Source organism: Liolophura sinensis, chromosome 8, assembly GCF_032854445.1.
Source record: "Liolophura sinensis isolate JHLJ2023 chromosome 8, CUHK_Ljap_v2, whole genome shotgun sequence".
Lineage (NCBI taxonomy): Eukaryota > Metazoa > Mollusca > Polyplacophora > Chitonida > Chitonidae > Liolophura > Liolophura sinensis.
The window spans coordinates 24090748-24109022 of NC_088302.1; the positions used below are offsets into that span (position 1 = coordinate 24090748).

Below are 18275 nucleotides of genomic sequence, written 5' to 3' on the forward strand. Positions count from 1 at the left end.
CAAGCCACTTTTGACGGCATAATCCCTCTGATATCGGCATGGCCCAGCACTAGCTGATAACAGTGGACATTGGCGCTTTTCCCTAATGCCCTCTGTGCAAATGCAAAGAACGTGCATGCCAAGGAAAGACAAAAGATTCTCTGCACTGAAGTTTAACACAAAAGGAAGGTTGTCGACAGGCCTGGAGAACTAGGCTTTGGGGGCCATCTTACATTCTCATAGGTGCATATGTACAAGAGGATGAAATAAGCAGCAACTACAAAACAAAGCAATATGACCCCCTTCCTACAGAAGCAAAACAAATGTTGGATATCAATTCTGATCCAAATAAAACAACTGTAGTGTGAAAGTGTGGTGCACTTGACTTCTCAACGAACAGAGTGTTTTGACATTTTCTTGAAGAGAACGGACAACTCAGTTTGGTAAACTTTAGCAGGTGTGCTTCACCAGGGAAGGTTTACAAGATTCCGCAGTTGTCAGCGACGGCGTGCGAACAATTTGTGTACATTGGTAAAAGAAAGTGTAAAATCATGTTATCAGTGTGGACAAACACGAGTGAAAAGATCAGACATGTGTAGTAGAGGTGACAGGTTGTCAGTTCGATAATTACTTGTACATGGACTAATGGCTAGAAAACTGCAAACTGACTAACATGATGCCAAACATTAAATATACTGATAAGTTTATATAGGTTAAGTTTGTGTAGTCCTCTGTTTTCACACAGAAAAAAGAAAACACTTCTTCTGTTTTAAAAAATAAAGACTGATCAACTGCAACATAACAATTCCTCATATCTGATTAGTTGAAATTTAGTTGAATGGTGTTTCATTCAAAAATACCATAATCGTAAATTTAAGACATAAAGGCCTCAAACCTGATGCCAGTACAAAGTTTTCTCATAAAAAATTAATCCAACTTTATTATTTACTTATTTATTTATTTATTTGATTGGTGTTTTACGCCGTACTCAAGAATATTTCACTTATACGACGGCGGCCAGCATTATGGTGGGTGGAAACTGGGCACAGCCTGGGGGAAACCCACGACCATCCGCAGGTTGCTGGCAGACCTTCCCACTTACGGCCGGAGAGGAAGCCAGCATGAGCTGGACTTGAACTCACAGCGACCGCATTGGTGAGAGACTCCTGGGTCATTACGCTGCGCTAGCGCGTTAACCGACTGAGCCACGGAGGCCCCCTAATCCAACTTTAAATAAACTAATTGCCAAATTCTTCTGTTTTTAGGACATCTGCTCTGCTCCTTTCAGCCAGTAAATATGTAATTGTAACAAGAATACACAGCTTCTCTTTCCTCATATGGTTAGTGCTTGTCATGAACGTCATATCCATTTCTTTACTTTTCCGGAAAAGCTTTTCGAAAAGTGCAATTTTTAGTTTTCAGCAGTACTAACATCTTTCCTAAATATAAGAAGTATGATGTGTACATTATAAAATGGACCTATAAGATGGACGAATCAATTAGGTTTAAGCAGAATTTACCACCTGAAAAAGCTAAACTTTAGGTGAATTCAGTATTTCACTTACACAATGGCTGTTTAGTTTCATGGATGGAGGAAACTGGTGTTTTGGGAGTTAACAAGCATGATGATAGACTTACCCTGATGACAGAGCTGTGGCATGGCAGGTCGAGTCTCCATTACGGCAATCCTCACAATCAAATCCAGAGTTTGGACACAAGGTCACCTTCAAAGAGCTTGTCTAAAAACATCAAAGAGTGGTACATACATGTACTTTGTCATCGTGACTGAATGACTGATTTACTAGACAAAGCAAGAAATAAACAAACAAAATAACGTCCTGCACCAAACAGTATTCTGACTAGGGCAAACTGTTTGGTACAAAACAAAACTGCCAAGTAAATAACATTGGGACATTTTTTTTTAATAAAGTGCATCACTGGAATATTTTCAGTTATGTCCTGTAAAAAATAAAATTTATTTCTAGGCTTCTCACAACAGAATGAGCACGCAGAGTGAGCTTTAGTGAAAAGTCAACCAATGGTACATACATATGCCTCATCAATTTGAATGAATGAGTTCTGATTGTGATCGAACTGAATCACTAAGTCAAACTTCATACAATAGGACTGAATTTAACATATATAAGTCAACTGAGTGATTGATGTACTGAATGTAGTAGTTGTTCATGGGTCCACCAAACTGTGTGAAGGAAGTCTCTGCAAAGGAGCTTCTTCAAGATAACCTGCCTAGGAGCTCACGACGACATCATCTGGTGTAATGTTACAGGCACATGTACGTGTGTTCAGATGAAGAATAATTCTAATCATTTTCTAAGAAACCCATGATACTTGTACAAGTATATTAACCACTATTACTTTAGAATATTAAAGGATTGCTTATGTAATGTCTTAAAATGTGCAGAAAACAGCACAAAAAAGAGGCTTTCTTTCATAATAATATAATATAGATGATTGTGGAAGGAATGAAGATTATTTTGCTATCATTTTGCAAAGAAACTTCCAGTGAAAACAGTATCCAATTCACCAAGCTGCTCTTGCCACTACACAGTCTGACAGATGTGTAGGAATGTGTTTCTCAACTTCACAGACATATTCATACACCACACAGCCGAGAGATTCTTGATATGCAGGCTTCTTCCAGACTGATTACGGGGATTGTCACAAGGCTCTTAAGACAGAGGTTTTGCCCAGGTGTTAAGCTCAGATCCCGCAGCAGATTGGGGACAGGTGTATGGCAGGTAACAGGAGTGTATGACAGCTGAAGTCAGTTATTAAAGAGCAGGAGTGGATGTAGCCTGAAGATCAGTCTCAACCACACACACCCCAGAGGTGTGTTTAATATTCCACAGGTGGAGTAAAAGTATACCTGATCAGTGTAATTGTTACCCTAATCAAAAACTTTAAATCTGGAAGTCACTGAATAGAATCATGACAACTGTCTGGGCAGACTTCGAGGAACAAGTGTCATGTCCGTGACACTAACACTCGAATGAAGTGATTTCATGGAGACCATTTCGTAACAGAATAACTCGTGCTAACAGATGTTCTCTTTCTAAGACAATATTTACATGGCCAGTAACTTGAAAATAGATAATGTAAGTTTAACTCAAATTTAGTATTAACTTAGCATTCTTTCCAATGAAAAAGACACCTAACAAAGTCTTGGAATTTGGTTATCACTGGTAAGCTGTGAAATGAATGCAAACATTTGTTTGTGGATGTGATAAATGAAAAAAACAAAACAGTTTAATATGAAATACCATTTCATTTAAGAAGGAATACTAATGATAATCCTGCTCATTTCATAACCTTCCAGGAGGGCATAAGGTGACCTTGAATATGAAATCAAAATCTGCAAAATCAATCTAATTCAACAAGGTATAAATGGCTCACCTGTTGTCCTCTGTTGGCCTGAACTTTGTACCACCTGCCGTCTGACACATCCACAGGCACTTCTAATCTGGTGGGAGCCACTGCACCGTTCACGGCGTAAGAAAAACGAACTTTACCACTTACGATCTCAAGGGCCAGGAACTCTGCCAGAGAACTGCCCGGGTTGAATAGGAGTAGAGCATGGCTCTGGACTGTGGCAAAGTACACAGAGAGCTGATTCTGGTAGGTGTCCAATGATGACGTCTCAAGGTAGGAGGTCTCGGCAAAGCTGTAGGCACTCCGCTCGCACTCCTTGCCCCAGAATCCAAAGCTGCATTTACAGACGTATCCTGAGGTGTCGCTTTGGCACGTGCCGCCATTGAGACAGGGCTGTGGCTGGCAGAAATTTTGCGAGCCGTCACACAAGTCTCCACCCTGGTTGCCGAGACAGTTACAGTAAAACGACCCTTCAGTGTTGTGACAGGTTCCCCCATTCTTGCAAGGGCTGTGGTCGCATTCATTGACGTCAATGCTACAGCTTGGACCTGTCCATGTTGAGGGACAATTGCATACTGTGTCTCCGCCAGCCTTGATGCACTGGCCGCCGTTTTGACAATAGTAGTCACCGCACGGCTGGGATGGACTCTCCTGAATGTTGATACGCACCACACACTTGTCTGTGTCGTTTCCTTGAATGCTTCCCCAGTTTTTAGCCAGAACGTTCAGGCTGATGACAGAAGAAGGCACTCCGGCTAATGTTCCAGACACTGTGATATCACCTGTCTTCATGTCAATCTTGAATCCTCTAAGGTTACTCGCTCCGACCAGAAAGTAATAGACAATTCCATCTTCCCCGTGATCATTGTCCGTCGCAGACACCGACCCCACTGGAGTTCCATGAGAAGCAGACTTACTGGCGGTGAACTCGTACAGGGATCGCCTGAAGTGTGGCACGAACTCATTCTGCCCAGTCACATGAACAACAATCGTTGTCGTGTTACGCAGGTTGTCCGCCCCACGATTATGCGCCAACACGGTCATGGTGTACTCCTTACGCACCTCATAATCCAAGCTGCCGAAGAGGCGAATGATGCCACTGCGTGATTCGATGGTGAACATAGTTCGGGCATCCGTGTCACTGATGATGGAGTACTCGATGACTGCATTTGTGCTGCTGTCCTTATCTAATGCATGTGCCCTGAACACCCAGGTACCGTTGGCGGAGTTCTCCTGAATGTGTGCGTCGTACTGCGACTGATTGAACATAGGTGGGTTGTCGTTGACATCCATCAAACTAAGTTTGAAGACCAGAGTTGTCTCCCGTGAACGAAAAGCTCTGTCTCTGGCAGTAATGTTGATGTGGTGAACGGGCGTAGTATCGAAGTCCAACGATTTAGCCACGGTCACAACACCAGACTTGTGGTCAATGCTGAAGAGGCCACGGTCATTCCCTCCTGTGATATAATACATCACCTCTCCGTTAAGGCCTTGATCTCTGTCCGAAGCTTGTACGGTGGTCACTGTAGAACCAATGGAAACATTTTCGGGAAGAGTACTCTCCAGCTTTGTGGTGGTGCTGAAACTTGGCGAGTTCTGGTTAGCCCCTGTAACACTGAGGTGGACATCTACAGAGGTGGATTTGGGGGGATTCCCCTTGTCCTGTGCCTTGACCACAACATACAGGTCTCTGTTCTGCAAGCCACTCAGTGACCTTGACACACTTAGTGCACCTGTTAACATCAGGGGACAAACCAGAGTTTTAGATCACAGCAAATAATAATAAGAGCAAGAGATAGTTAATGCAGAACTCTATGTGAAGCACATATTTGAGACTTGAAGGCAGGTCAAATACGAATAAGGAAGCATTTCATTTTCTTTTGTATTATATCTAGCACTATCAACCCAAATTTATTTATTTATTTATTTTATTGGTGTTTTACGCAGTACTCAAGAATATTTCACTTATACGACGGCGGCCAGCATTATGGTGGGTGGAAACCGGGCACAGCCCGGGGAAACCCACGACCATCCGCAGGTTGCTGACAGATCTTCCCACTTCCCACATGCTGAGAGGAAGCCAACATGAGCTGGACTTGAACTCACAGCGACTGCATTGGTGAGAGACTCCTGGGTCATAACGAACAACCCAAATAGCTTCTGACAAAGTAATTTTTCAGTAGAAATTCATATACATGTAACTAGACAACCCTAAAAAATTAAGATTAGCTGTGAAAAACCAGTACTAAAATGCTTCACCATCTTGCCCATTAACTCACCTGTTTCTGGATCAACATCAAACAGACTGGAACCATTGCCACCATCTTTGAAGTACATCACTTCTGCATTCACACCGTAATCCAACTTGTCACTGAAATCAAACCAAGGAGAACAGATTTACTTTAATAATACTGTTGAGCACAGCTGTTATTCTCTGAAAGATGTATTAAAACTCTTCCACTTTTATGTAACTGCCTATGTGCAAAAATTAATATTAATATACAGTATGACTGAATATCAACACGAAACCATGCCACTGAAGTACATGTAAGTTTTCGGGTTATAGAATTGTAATCTTTATGTTAATGATTCTCGTAACCAAAAATAGACATTCGCTAAATGAAATTTCTGTGGCAATCCATGGCCATTTCCATGATATCAACTGGTCATTTCAGTGGTATTAATGGGTAACTTCGATCATACCTTGCTTTCAAGTACAAAACAATCTCCTGGGCTTTCACATTTTCTTCAACAGCCGAAAAATATGAAGGCTTCTCGAATACTGGTGCATTGTCATTGGCATCAACCACGCTGATAATAACCTTGGCCTTTGACACCTTGGGTGGGACTCCAAGGTCAGTTGCTAGAATGTCGAGTTCATAATGATTTGATGAAGGCGGACTTTGGAATGGCGGGACGAACGACAGAGACTTCAGGGAAAAGATGTTCCCCATGTTGGTGTCCAGGTGGAAAATGGCCGATGGTCTCTCAAGGGTGAAGTAAAACTGGTTGTTTGGCGCAGTGATGTCATTGTCCTTTGCAAAGACGCGACCTACGAAAGCATTGTTGTTCTGGCCCTCATTGAAGTTGAAGTGGAAGACAGACTTGTTGAATACAGGGGCATTGTCGTTGACATCCTGTATGGTGATAGTGACTGGAGTTGATGGTCTGTAGGCGAGGTCAGTGGCCACGACCTCGATGTTGTAGACATTCTTGACCTCCGCATCTAGCTCACCATTTACAGTGATATTTCCGCTGTCGGGATCAATGCGAAACTTTCCCCCGGGATTCTGTCCCAGGCTGTAGATAACCCGAGCATTTTCCCCGATGTCGTTGTCCGTGGAGGTTGCACGCAAAATGAACGCTCCGACCTCAGTGTTCTCCGGGATGCTGACGGCAGACTGCCGCGTGAACTGAGGTGGGTTGTCATTGACATCCTCAATGTACACATCAATAGAAGCCGAGGCTGTGTTTCTTTGTGTTGTACTCTACAACAAGTGGAGGACACCGGCATTTAGATTAGCATTACTGCCTAAACAAAATATCAGTGTTCTCATTCACTGAGCACACTATGACTCAATAGATCATATGGTCTCAGTCAACGTTAAGGAGATAGTAGAGCATGCTACAAGTCTGGAGTTCGGTGTATTAAAATACTGATTAATCTCGTATTCATGTATTACTGCATTTCATATTCACCAAAATACAACAGGGATATTGCTCAAAACACATCTGAGCAATAATTTAGAGTTAAACACCCATAAACATCTTACCTGATCAGCAGCCTCCACCTGGAGGGAGTAATGAGCAACAGTTTCCCTGTCAATCTTCCCATTGGTTTTGATCTCACCCGTTCCAGGATTGATCTGGAAAGCATTGCCAATGTTTCCTCGGGAAATGCTGAACACAATGCGGCCATTTTCTCCTGAATCTTGGTCTGTTGCGGAGACTCTCAGGACCGGCCGTTTTAGATTGGATGGTCGATCGCCACGGTCTTCAGCTATGGAGACATTATAGTACTGATGGGCAAAGCGAGGCACATTGTCATTCACATCCCTGATGTCAATAACCAGTGGCTGGTACTGGGAGATGGTAGGATTGCCCAGATCTCTTGCTTCAATCCACAAGTTGTAGCGATGCGTCAGTTCATAGTCCAGCTTCTTGGCAACAGTAACCTTCCCAGTCTTGGGATTCACTAAGAATACCTTCCCAACATTACCGCCAGCAATGAAGTAATTGATGACAGATGAGCGAGTAGATGTTGCTGTGACTGTCTTCACAGATTGTCCGATGCTGACCGATTCCAGCAGTGGTGGTGCGGTGGTTTCTGAGGTGAACCGTGGTCTGGCACTGGGTGAACCGCTGGAGAACTGCACTATTACTGTGGTCTGGTCACTCTGGGGACTCTCAGCCTGCAAGAGAAACAAATGTATCAGGCAAATTGTATTCCTATTTGCAACTGTATTCAGTCACAATGTATTAGCTGTGTTTAGATTCACAGAGTGGCAACTGTATTCAGTAACAAAGTGGCAACTGTATTCCGTATCACTAAGAATCAACTATATTCAGTCACAAAGGGCCAACTGTATTCAGAGTCACGAAGTACTGACTGTATTCAGTCAGTTACAAAGTGGCAACTGTGTTTAGTTACAAACTGTACTCTATGTCATAAAGTATATTCTATAATCTACTGAGTTACAACATTATTACTATTATTATTATTATTATACTTTATTTCAGGAAAAATGCAGAATGGGATCAGAATGTAAAACTGAATTATATCCTGTCTACAAGAGTAGTGCATGAACTTGTATTTTCACAATAGAAAAAGACAGATTGAAAAAGGATAAACAACGTTCTGGTATCTTGTCTTAACAGCCAGGAGCTTCAGTAATGCACAAAAAGTGATGTTTAAATATACATAAAAATATCTTTATCCTGAAAAATCATTTTTTTCCTAGAATTGGGCAATGTGCTCACCATATCTGAGGCCCTGACTTGAAATCTATAGGTCTTTCCACTGCTGCGCCCAGTGAGGCGAGACTTTGCTGTTATAATGCCATTGGTCGGATCCAGCTGGAAGTTGTCACTGTCCTGACCTATCAGCACATACTGGACTTTACCGTTTGGTCCAGAATCTTTATCGACGGCAGTCACACCAAGAACAAAATTTCCTGGAAACAGAAGAACATTTGAAGTTTTGTCCACTTGTATATTCACAGATCAAGCCTGCACACAAACATCTTGCACAGGTAAATACACTTCTGTTTAAGAACTAAATGGCAATTTAGAAAAGTTGTAAGTTAGCAAGTGATGTAAGTTTCTGCTAACATGTTTTTATGTACAAGGTAGGTACAAAAGAATTGGACAAAAATGCTACAAATGGAATTAAGTCATGACCGTACAAGTAAGAATGTTTTTCCAATATTTGAATGAGTACACCCAAGGCTACAAAGCTTACAGAGATCATTATCAGAGGATTCAACACCTCACCACCACCCTCATACCCATCCCCAAACTCATTATTCGATATCGGCACATTACCATATGTGATCGCCTTCTCCAGAAGGATGTATGAATGAAACATTTTTTGCTGAACTAGCTCACCTGGTTCGGTAGGGTCAAGGATGGTCTGTGAATACTGAGGTTTTTCGAATTGGGGCCGATTGTCATTGGCATCATCCACCTCTATAGTGACCTTTGTTGTTGCCATGCGGGGGTCAAGGCCACTGTCTTTTGCTATGACAACCAGGTTATAATGATCCTGGTCTTCCCTGTCCAGAGAAGTCATTGTGATAATAGTTCCTGTGGTGGGATCTATTGTGAAGCGGTTGTCGGCACTATCCTCTAAACTGTACCTGTAAGACCGAAAAAGCAGGTTGAAAATTTTAAGAGAAATTCATATGAATTTGATATGTTGTATGACATTCATTGCCTTCTCTTGCATGTCACAACACACCTGATAGTAATGAAATCTATCAGAAGTTAAAAAAAAGTTAAGACGTCTTACAATGTGTATGAATTCATAGTTTTGTACATGGTATATACACTTAACATTGAAAATTCAAAACTTTCTGGGACTTATCCCCAAAATAACCTCTTTCTCAATGGATTTCAATGACTTTGAAAAAAAACCTTTAAACAAAATCTGAATATTTCCAATGATGAATGGGAAATCAGTGACACTGCCAACCTTATGACATTGCTTGTTCTTGAAAGCATGGTTCAGGCAAAAGCAGAAATGTGGATATAAAGACAAAGTAAAATAAAACTCAGCCCTAAACAGACAGATCAATGACATAACTACAGGCCCTTGAGGGGGAGATAGGAATTGAGCTCTTCCTGGCTGTATTTGGTTGGCACACAAGCACCATATTTATCCATATTCAATGACGATCAAACCATCCCTGACAAACAACTGACATTATTCGTCTGCTGCTTGGAAGCACCAATCCTCCCCTAGTTCATCAGAGCGTGTATTTTTTTTTTTTTTCTAACGAAGTGGTGGTGGACAGTAAGAGGGCTTCATGCCATGCCAACTGTTCCTTTAAAACGTCTGGCAGGTTTACACAGTGGGTAGGGCACACAAGCACTGAGGAGAACACAGCCTTGTTTAAGCAGGCCGGAAACTCAACAGTGCTAAGCTGGATAAGATTCACCTCTTGCACCGAGAAATGAAGGCCTTGCATTCTCAGAAAGCCCAGCATGTCTTGCAACGGGGGAAAAAAAAAACATGGATGGATACAATTGTCTTTACACTGGTCTACCAAATTCTGAAGCCTGAATGAAGTCTGTTCCTGTACATGCATACAAGTGCACAGGTCCTCTTGAGGACGCCTGTCGTGATCCCCATTCAACTAATTATGACTTCTAATAAAAGGGTAAAGGAAAACCTTTCCTGCCAGGAGCAGTTCGGGTCCAAACTGTTTTTACCATGATGATTTGTGAGCAAACTGACAATGTAGTAATGATCTACTTCAAACTGAGTCCAATAGTCAATCCGGTTTGCATATGAAAAGGTACTTCTAACTTGTTTAGTTTTAACAGAATATAAATATGTTACTGTAATCGATGTACTTAGTTTTAGTGCCTACCTTATCTCTGCATTCATTCCCTCGTCGTCATCACTGGCCTTGACCTGCATCACGGCTGTGTACTTGTCAAGATTCTCAAGAACTGACCCGAAGTAATCCTGGTGCTGAAACGTAGGTGTGTTGTCGTTGTCATCCTGAACGATGACTTTGATAGTGCCTGTACCAGTCAGCGGTGGTGTACCTGTGAACAGAGGCAGATTGTATAGAGAAATCATATACAGTTCCCCCCATGTGGGAATAAAAACTATAGCTACTAGGACAGCAGTTTCCTTGTTCTGTGCACTTTACATGATTATAGCAGTGGACATGGTTATGGACATTAAAATGAAACAGCATGTACATGTTAATACAAAAATAACTGTAAAACATAAATATATATAACATGTTCTAAAAGACAGAGACAAACATAATAAAGATTACATATACAATAAAAGCAGGAGCGACCATGCAAATAAAGCACAAAATGTAAGAAATGGCACACGAAAAGGAAAGAAAAGAAAAAAAAAGTGTGACAGAAGAATGACTAGCATAGAAATTTCTTTTCACGCAACTCCTACCACACACAAAACTGCTTATTCACAAAACATCTAAACACAAGCAAACAAGAAAACTAAGGAGCCAGAGATATGATTAAATCTGTGGTTTTTAGCACTTCAGTTGAGAGGGCATGTTAGCCCTATGTTATTAGGGATATGTTTGATGTCTGACTTGCTTAATGCAAGCAGAATAAAAAACATTAATGGACTCGATGTTTTTAAAGAACAATGTGAATTGTGATATCATGAATTCACTGATTCCTAAAGAAACAGATAAGAGCTGCATAAGTTTAGAGTAAAACAATGAAAAAACTTTGATGACGCCAGATGATACAAAATAAACAAAAACTAAGCACAAAAATAATGGAACAATAAAGAATTATGGAGATCTGCCTAACTACATGAGCATGTGTACGTAAGGGTAAATGCGGAATAGATGGTATGCATCCTGTTCTATGTTCATAATTTTTTTATTCAAGCAACTAGAACCACAAATATTTATTTAAATACTGTACACTTTCTAAATAGCAGAGTAATGAAAAAAAAACTAGTAAAAGCATCTCCACACAATTTTGTCCCATATCTTTACAAGTTTTCACTTCTGCTCTATTGTTACTGAACAAACTTTACACCATGAGCCTAAAACAGTATACATATACAGTTATTAATCAGAATGTGGTTTAGAACATTCCATAAATCTGTTCTGACACGTGTTAAGCTGGGAAAACAGATATGTATGTAAATTGTCCGACAATCCCTTGACAAGGTCACAGAGGAGACCCTCGTTAGGGACAGGTAAGTAGTGTTGTACTAATGAGTGGGGTCCAGTTAACCTCCTAATCAATCTCTGTCAGGGATGATCTACACGAACGTTCTGTCCTCCACATCAAAGTTCCCATAAAACACATCAGCAATGTCTGACAGAGCCCTAAGACGGCCATGCATAATAAATATGCACCAATTAAGAGCCCAGCTCAATTTGCTGACACGGAGAGTGCCACTTTCTTTAGACATTCATCATAGAGTAATCACTACCTTTAAATTACTGCCAATCCTTGAGGCACCAAGTCAGCTCGAGCCAGCAAAGAAACACTATAACTTTTGTCCACTTTTTCATGGAGAACTGCTCCTGACCCTGAATACATTATTTTAGCAAATGTTACAGGTATGACAAATATTTATGCCCGTAAAACCTCTCTTATATCACCCTGTCCTCTTTACTTAAACCTCGCCAAAATCCAATTATTTATACAAACATTTAAGTTATGCCACAGAGAAGTGGTTCTGAGGATAAAATGTGAATTTTTTTAGTTTCATAAATTACTGTAGATTTGAAAAGAAAACCAAAAGAATGTTAGTTGTTTACATGGTAAGAAAGTAAATATATCCAGCAAAAAAAAAATTTATTTACATATATATATATCCCTGATGAGAAGGAAAGTTCCAAACCATTGCTGAATATAACAGTGTAGAAATTTAGGAGTCTTCGTTTTTTTTTTTTTTCTGGTAGAATATGAAAATTATATATTTATATTATTTATTTATATCAAATGATATATTCTCATAAAATGGTGAATAATACACTACCTATTCTGCTGCATTTATTTTACAATTTAACATCATGGCTTTTGCATAGAAGAGAAATTAATCATCTCCGCAAGGAATTTTTATTAATTTTTATTCCTTACATAAACTCAAGCACAGGTAATTTCTGACTCATTTGTTGCATTTCTAAATCTAAAAGTACATGAAGATATTGAATTAATATTTCAGAGCCTAAACCTGCAACCCAATATATTCTTCCATTGGCAAATGCTTGTAAAATTAGTACAGACTAGTGCTAAGTAAATGTAGCACCTCCTGCTGTTTTGCAATACTGTGCACAATTGAAGGATGAAAAAGAGGGACCACAGTTAGGCATTTGTGAACAAGCTGTAGGCTGATGGTCCCTTGTGAGTAGGGGCTGGCTGGCTGGCGGGCTGGCAAGCAGGCTGAGGCTAGCCGAGTCAGCCAGGCAGAACTAAATCCCGAACATTCACTTCCCCTCTAAATTACAGGTAGGGTTCATGAATTAACCATAGCGTGTCCACACAGACATTAGGCTGGTCAAACTTTGCCGGATCAGTACACGCTCACAAAGGGGAAGGTACCGAAAAGTGTGGACAAGGATAAAAGAGGACTTTGGGGGGAGAGACAGACAACAAGGGAGATAAGATAGCTGTGTGGGAGAGACATCAACAAAGGGTTTTACAAGAGAAATGGGTAAACGATTGCCCCAATCAGTATTATTCTGAGGTGTGTGCCCTTAGGCACTCAGCTCTAATCTTAGCAACTAATGCAGGGTGCAGGGATTTTTGGAGAGAAAGTGTATTTATGCTGGGGAAGCTATAGCTAGGAAGGGGGTGTTTCCATTCTGCCTCATTAGCCCCTCATTTACCTGCGGGGTTATGTAAGGTGATTTGTAATTAGGGGTGCAGCAAACCACTGACACACCCCAGGTAACCAGCCTGTAGATATCCAGCTGTGACTCCTGTGCTATGGAGGTGATGGGCTAGATGGTGTATCAATGTTTGTGTACTTGGCACATTTACTTTACCTGTTTACATAAGTCTTGTCAGATTAATAAGTGCTATCTGTACAGGTGTGAAAATATGTAATATATAATTCAAAAACTGTTCATACAAATATTTTTAACACTAGATATTTATCCATTTAGTTTTGTGAATGATATGTGGAGACATTTATAACAAATGCATTACTAAATGAGAGATCTCACCATACTGGAGATCCTTTCATGAAAATACACATACAGACACTATGATATTCAAGAATTAATACTCTATACACATTTTGAACCAATTTTTTTTTTAACATCACAATAAATTATTGTTCAGACCTTTACCATTTGCACTATTTCGAATTTTACCAAGAAGTTGAAAATCCACCATCATATTCTCGGGTGGAAACTTTCCCTGTCTGACACAGCTAATCATAAGTCAGCTAACGGGTGTTGCTTATCCATGGATCTTTCCCACCAGGAAAATCTGTCACACTTCAAGCAAATTAGTTTTATGGAATTTTCACAAGAATGTCCCCAATCCGCCCCCCCCTACCACCACATAAAAATGCCCACACATGAATCCATACCTCAATATCAATTTGGGTAAAGGCAACAGCCTGTACTTCTACTTCATTGTGCAAACGCCAAATTTCCAATATGTTATTATTGAGCTGATTAGCAGCCAATTATTACATTGTCATGTACATGTGAGTTGTGCTGCTATGGCTGATTTTCTCACAACTGACCACTGGCCTTATTTGGCCAGGTATGTGGCCTTTTGTCTCTTAATCTCTATGGTCAGTCTACCATCACACTGTCATACACCATACCTGTGAAATTCCCTACTTTCATTAAGGTGACAGAAATGGTGGGCGACAGTCTTCCCTGAGAATCTTTTAATTTCAATGGTGTGTTAATTGTCATCGCTGGTGGCACTGTCCCTCTGTCCACCCTGAATACACACCCACTGGTCAAGCATGTATACAGTGACCATTAGTGAACACTGGTGAAGCGTTAAATACTTACAAGATTACTTTGGAGTGAAAGTAAATTGCATGTATGGACAAATCGCAGGTCATATCTAGTCTGCATCAGGTACAGTTATATTCTCACAGCTAACAAGAAATAAATGTACCTGTATTCTCTGCCAACAAAACACTGATGCAGATCAATGGAGCATGTATACTATATATTACTTAACACATTGACAAATATGCCTGACTGTAACAGAATGCATATTAAAAATTGTTAACATGGTGTTATGGTTTACTTACTGATCACCGTAATAGTTTACTTGATTAATTATATTCCCATAAAACAATTAAAACCATTACGATGTCAAAATTTGAGGGAGCTACACCAGGGGATAAAAGTACATGTAAATACTATAGATAAAGACTTAACCTAGTATTCCAGTGAATGAATATCTAACCTTATCGCTAGTAAGGTGTACTAGTAGATCTGCTAAAACTGTTTAACATAGCATTTAATTATTTCCTGTTTAACATAGCATTTAATTATTTCCTGGACGCAATTGTTCTTCTCATTGATATTCATTTCACACGCCGAGAAGGAAAGCGGTCAAAGAGAGAATTCCAGGTAACAAACTCGTTAACCAGGTAACTAAATCGTCTGTCATTAAGTGGCGAGGCAGGTGAATACCAGTGTTGCTGAGTACCCAGCTAGAGAATGTGAACAGGGGTGTCTCTGCAGAATACAAAATACATAACCTCATTAATAAGAGCTCAGTCTTTGCATAATCCACTCATTACTTCACCTGGTCATTAGCATAATTCAGGTAAGAGATACAGGTGATATCTGAGGAATGCGACCTCCGCTGTGATGGGCTATCAGTCATTCGGTAAGCGCCCGTCCTTCTCCTCCCACCATCGTCAATCCAGTGTAACCTGTCTATCATATACATGTAAACCCGAACGGACAGGGCCATCTAAATTTAGACCCAATAAACGCAATCATTTCTTTTTCATTAAGGCAGACTGTAGTCCATGGCGGCCTTAAGTGTTGCGGTGACAATCAATTGAGAGTGGAGATTGTCTGATAATGAGCTGTAAAAACTGTAAGTCATGCATAAGAAATAAAATCAATCAGATTTAGGAGGTACATGTACTTGTAATCATAGTCTTTTTGCCAAACGATATGTGACATTTACCAGCATAGACTTTGTACATGCACATCTTACATAAAGTGTGTTCACTTTCATACCAGCTTTCACAAGTGTATGAGAATTTAATCTATAATCTGCTGAAAAGAATTTTTCAGCTAAAGTATAACATGTACAACAAAATCTATAACCTTATATAAATTGATATAAAGTGTATATAAAATTAAATCTCATGAGTTCAGAAACGGTCATACTGATCTTTCTTCATAGCCGATGATGTAGCTGAATATAAAACTGATAAGTTTTGTTTCATGTACAATAATTACTGTCCATTTAAAACCGCAAAAAAGCTGTTTCCTTGCTGCAAAAGTCACTAAAATCTCACTTGTTTCACTGTCCCTAAAGTCAGCCAGTTTCTGCAGTGGCCCTGAAAGCCTATCATTCAGAGCAATGGCCTTAAAGTGGCTACTACAGATTGAAGACTAAAGATTGGTTTATTTAAGAGTATTGGGTGAGTTAGAGTGGAATTGTACAGACAGATTTGACAGAGTGTGTAAGGAGAGCTATCAGTGGTATGGTTAGAATGGTAAACATTCAGGGCAGGGAGCCCTGAGGTTTCTACCCAGTCATATACCAACTGCCTGAAGCCTTGGCCAGACTCACCCACCAGGCCCAGACAATTTACAGCTCTGGCCGGCTTGGGCTACCTACCTTATGCCTTGTTAGCTAAATGTTTACCCTTGCACTTTCCCTTACAGTTTACATGGGGTTCTTCTTTTTTTTCTTTTTTTATAAGGAACATCTTGCTGGATCTCAAATACAGCTATGCAAAAATTCAATTTTACCAAACACGAACAAACACAATGCAACTGCATACAAATTATACAATGCAAGCTTCATTCTTTTTTTCACTTGCTACAAGATGGCTGATATATTGCACTGGCACTAAGCCACAATGCTTCATTCATACATTCTGTTCACGCCTGGAAGCAGCGAAGAACCATTTATGATACAAAAAAATTTTTCATAAAAAATACTTTGCAGAAAGCTAAGAAAAATGAATTACCAACTCATGATACACTGAAACATGTGTGCTTTCTACAGTGAAAATTACTGTATTTTATATCCTGGGCAAGGATCATGAAGAAATCTTAGACGTAACTGAAAATTTCAATCATTAAACTTGACACATTCCTTTCCGTTATTTTAGCTGAAATTCATTTTATGATAACTTACCCAGAATTTACTTTGTCAAGCAATATGCTTAACTTGTCATTTAAGAAATAACAATATTAAAGTGACTGAAATTTTAAACAAAGTCTAAGCTCGCTTTGTGATCCCACAGTATGGTACATTAACCTAAGCAAACAATTTTTCCTATATATGTCATTTCATTCCAGAATTAAAGCAGGCTACAGTCCAACATCAGCAAGCACCTGTTCAGAATTTGGAAGGTTAGTATTGGTCTGGACCCTTGCCTTAGCCTGTGTGGGGGGGGGGGGGGGGGTGTAGGGGTAGAGAGCTTACAGTTATTCCTCATCAGGATGAGAGGTCATAGGGTTGACCTCACATTAGACCTGCCTCCATCTGAGCAGCCAGGGTGAAGCTAATCACTTCAAATACTCATATAGACCATCATTATTTCCAGGGAATCAGTCAAATTCCTGGTGTCCACATAAACTCTTCCAGGTGCTTCAATAAGCCAGATTGGGTTTCTACAAGAGGGTAACACAAACCACCTGGTGTGGTTCATCCATCCACTGGCTACCAGCCATTTGGGACTGGATATACAACCTCATCACCCCTACCCTCAACCAACCAACCAACACATCTCTTAAATCTACACTCCCCTCCCTCCCCAGGACTTCAGTAAATGGACAGGGTTTTGACACCAAACGAGGCCACATTTCAACACCACACATCATTAATATCTTAATATTTATCAACACAAACCTGTTCCACCACATTTCCATCTAACAATCATAACATTTTTGACACAATAAATAGCTCAGATACATAAAAAAAGTGTTTTAACAATCCACACATCATAATGCACATTGCCTTCAGAAAGAGAATACATCTACATGTGAGATTGTTTTGAACAAGCTCTTATACTTGCAAGTTGATGGTGTAAGTGCTGTTATTTCACCTATGTAATAATGCATTTTCAGAAGCAGACAAAGGCCTATAATTACAACGAGGTGGCTTTTTCTGACAAAAACTCTAAAGTGGCCCTATATGATGGATGAATATCTCAGCATCAAGCAAAATGTGTCACATGAAAAGAGCTAAATTTGAAGTGAAATACATTAATACAGTTTATATAACATACATATGTATGTACGTATGTAAAAACTTCTTTGAAATCAAATCTCTTCAGAAGCCCTATGACCATGTAAAACTTTTATTTACTAAATATTACATGCATATAAGGTAAATTACTTAAGGAAGCGATGAAACGACTGGATAAATTTGCTCCAAGTTTTCATCAATGGAGGGCCAATATATACTTGTCCTGATTCTATGGAAAACTAATTGACCAGTTGAGAGGTCACAGTGTAATTTATCATGGGCTGTGCCTGATCAAAGTCTAA

At 40.0% G+C, this 18275-nt stretch overlaps 1 protein-coding gene across 1 annotated transcript in view; it reads right to left on the reverse strand.

The window, feature by feature from the left end:
- LOC135473347 (cadherin-related tumor suppressor-like) overlaps nucleotides 1-18275 on the reverse strand; it is an 85690-nt gene that overhangs the window by 8375 nt on the left and 59040 nt on the right. The window contains exons 8-15 of the mRNA XM_064753197.1: nucleotides 10464-10644; nucleotides 8977-9227; nucleotides 8350-8543; nucleotides 7143-7781; nucleotides 6073-6857; nucleotides 5649-5740; nucleotides 3394-5102; nucleotides 1618-1718 (exon numbers count right to left, since the gene is read on the reverse strand). Coding sequence (XP_064609267.1) covers nucleotides 1618-1718; nucleotides 3394-5102; nucleotides 5649-5740; nucleotides 6073-6857; nucleotides 7143-7781; nucleotides 8350-8543; nucleotides 8977-9227; nucleotides 10464-10644 — 3952 coding nt within the window. The remainder of the gene's footprint in view (nucleotides 1-1617; nucleotides 1719-3393; nucleotides 5103-5648; nucleotides 5741-6072; nucleotides 6858-7142; nucleotides 7782-8349; nucleotides 8544-8976; nucleotides 9228-10463; nucleotides 10645-18275) is intronic.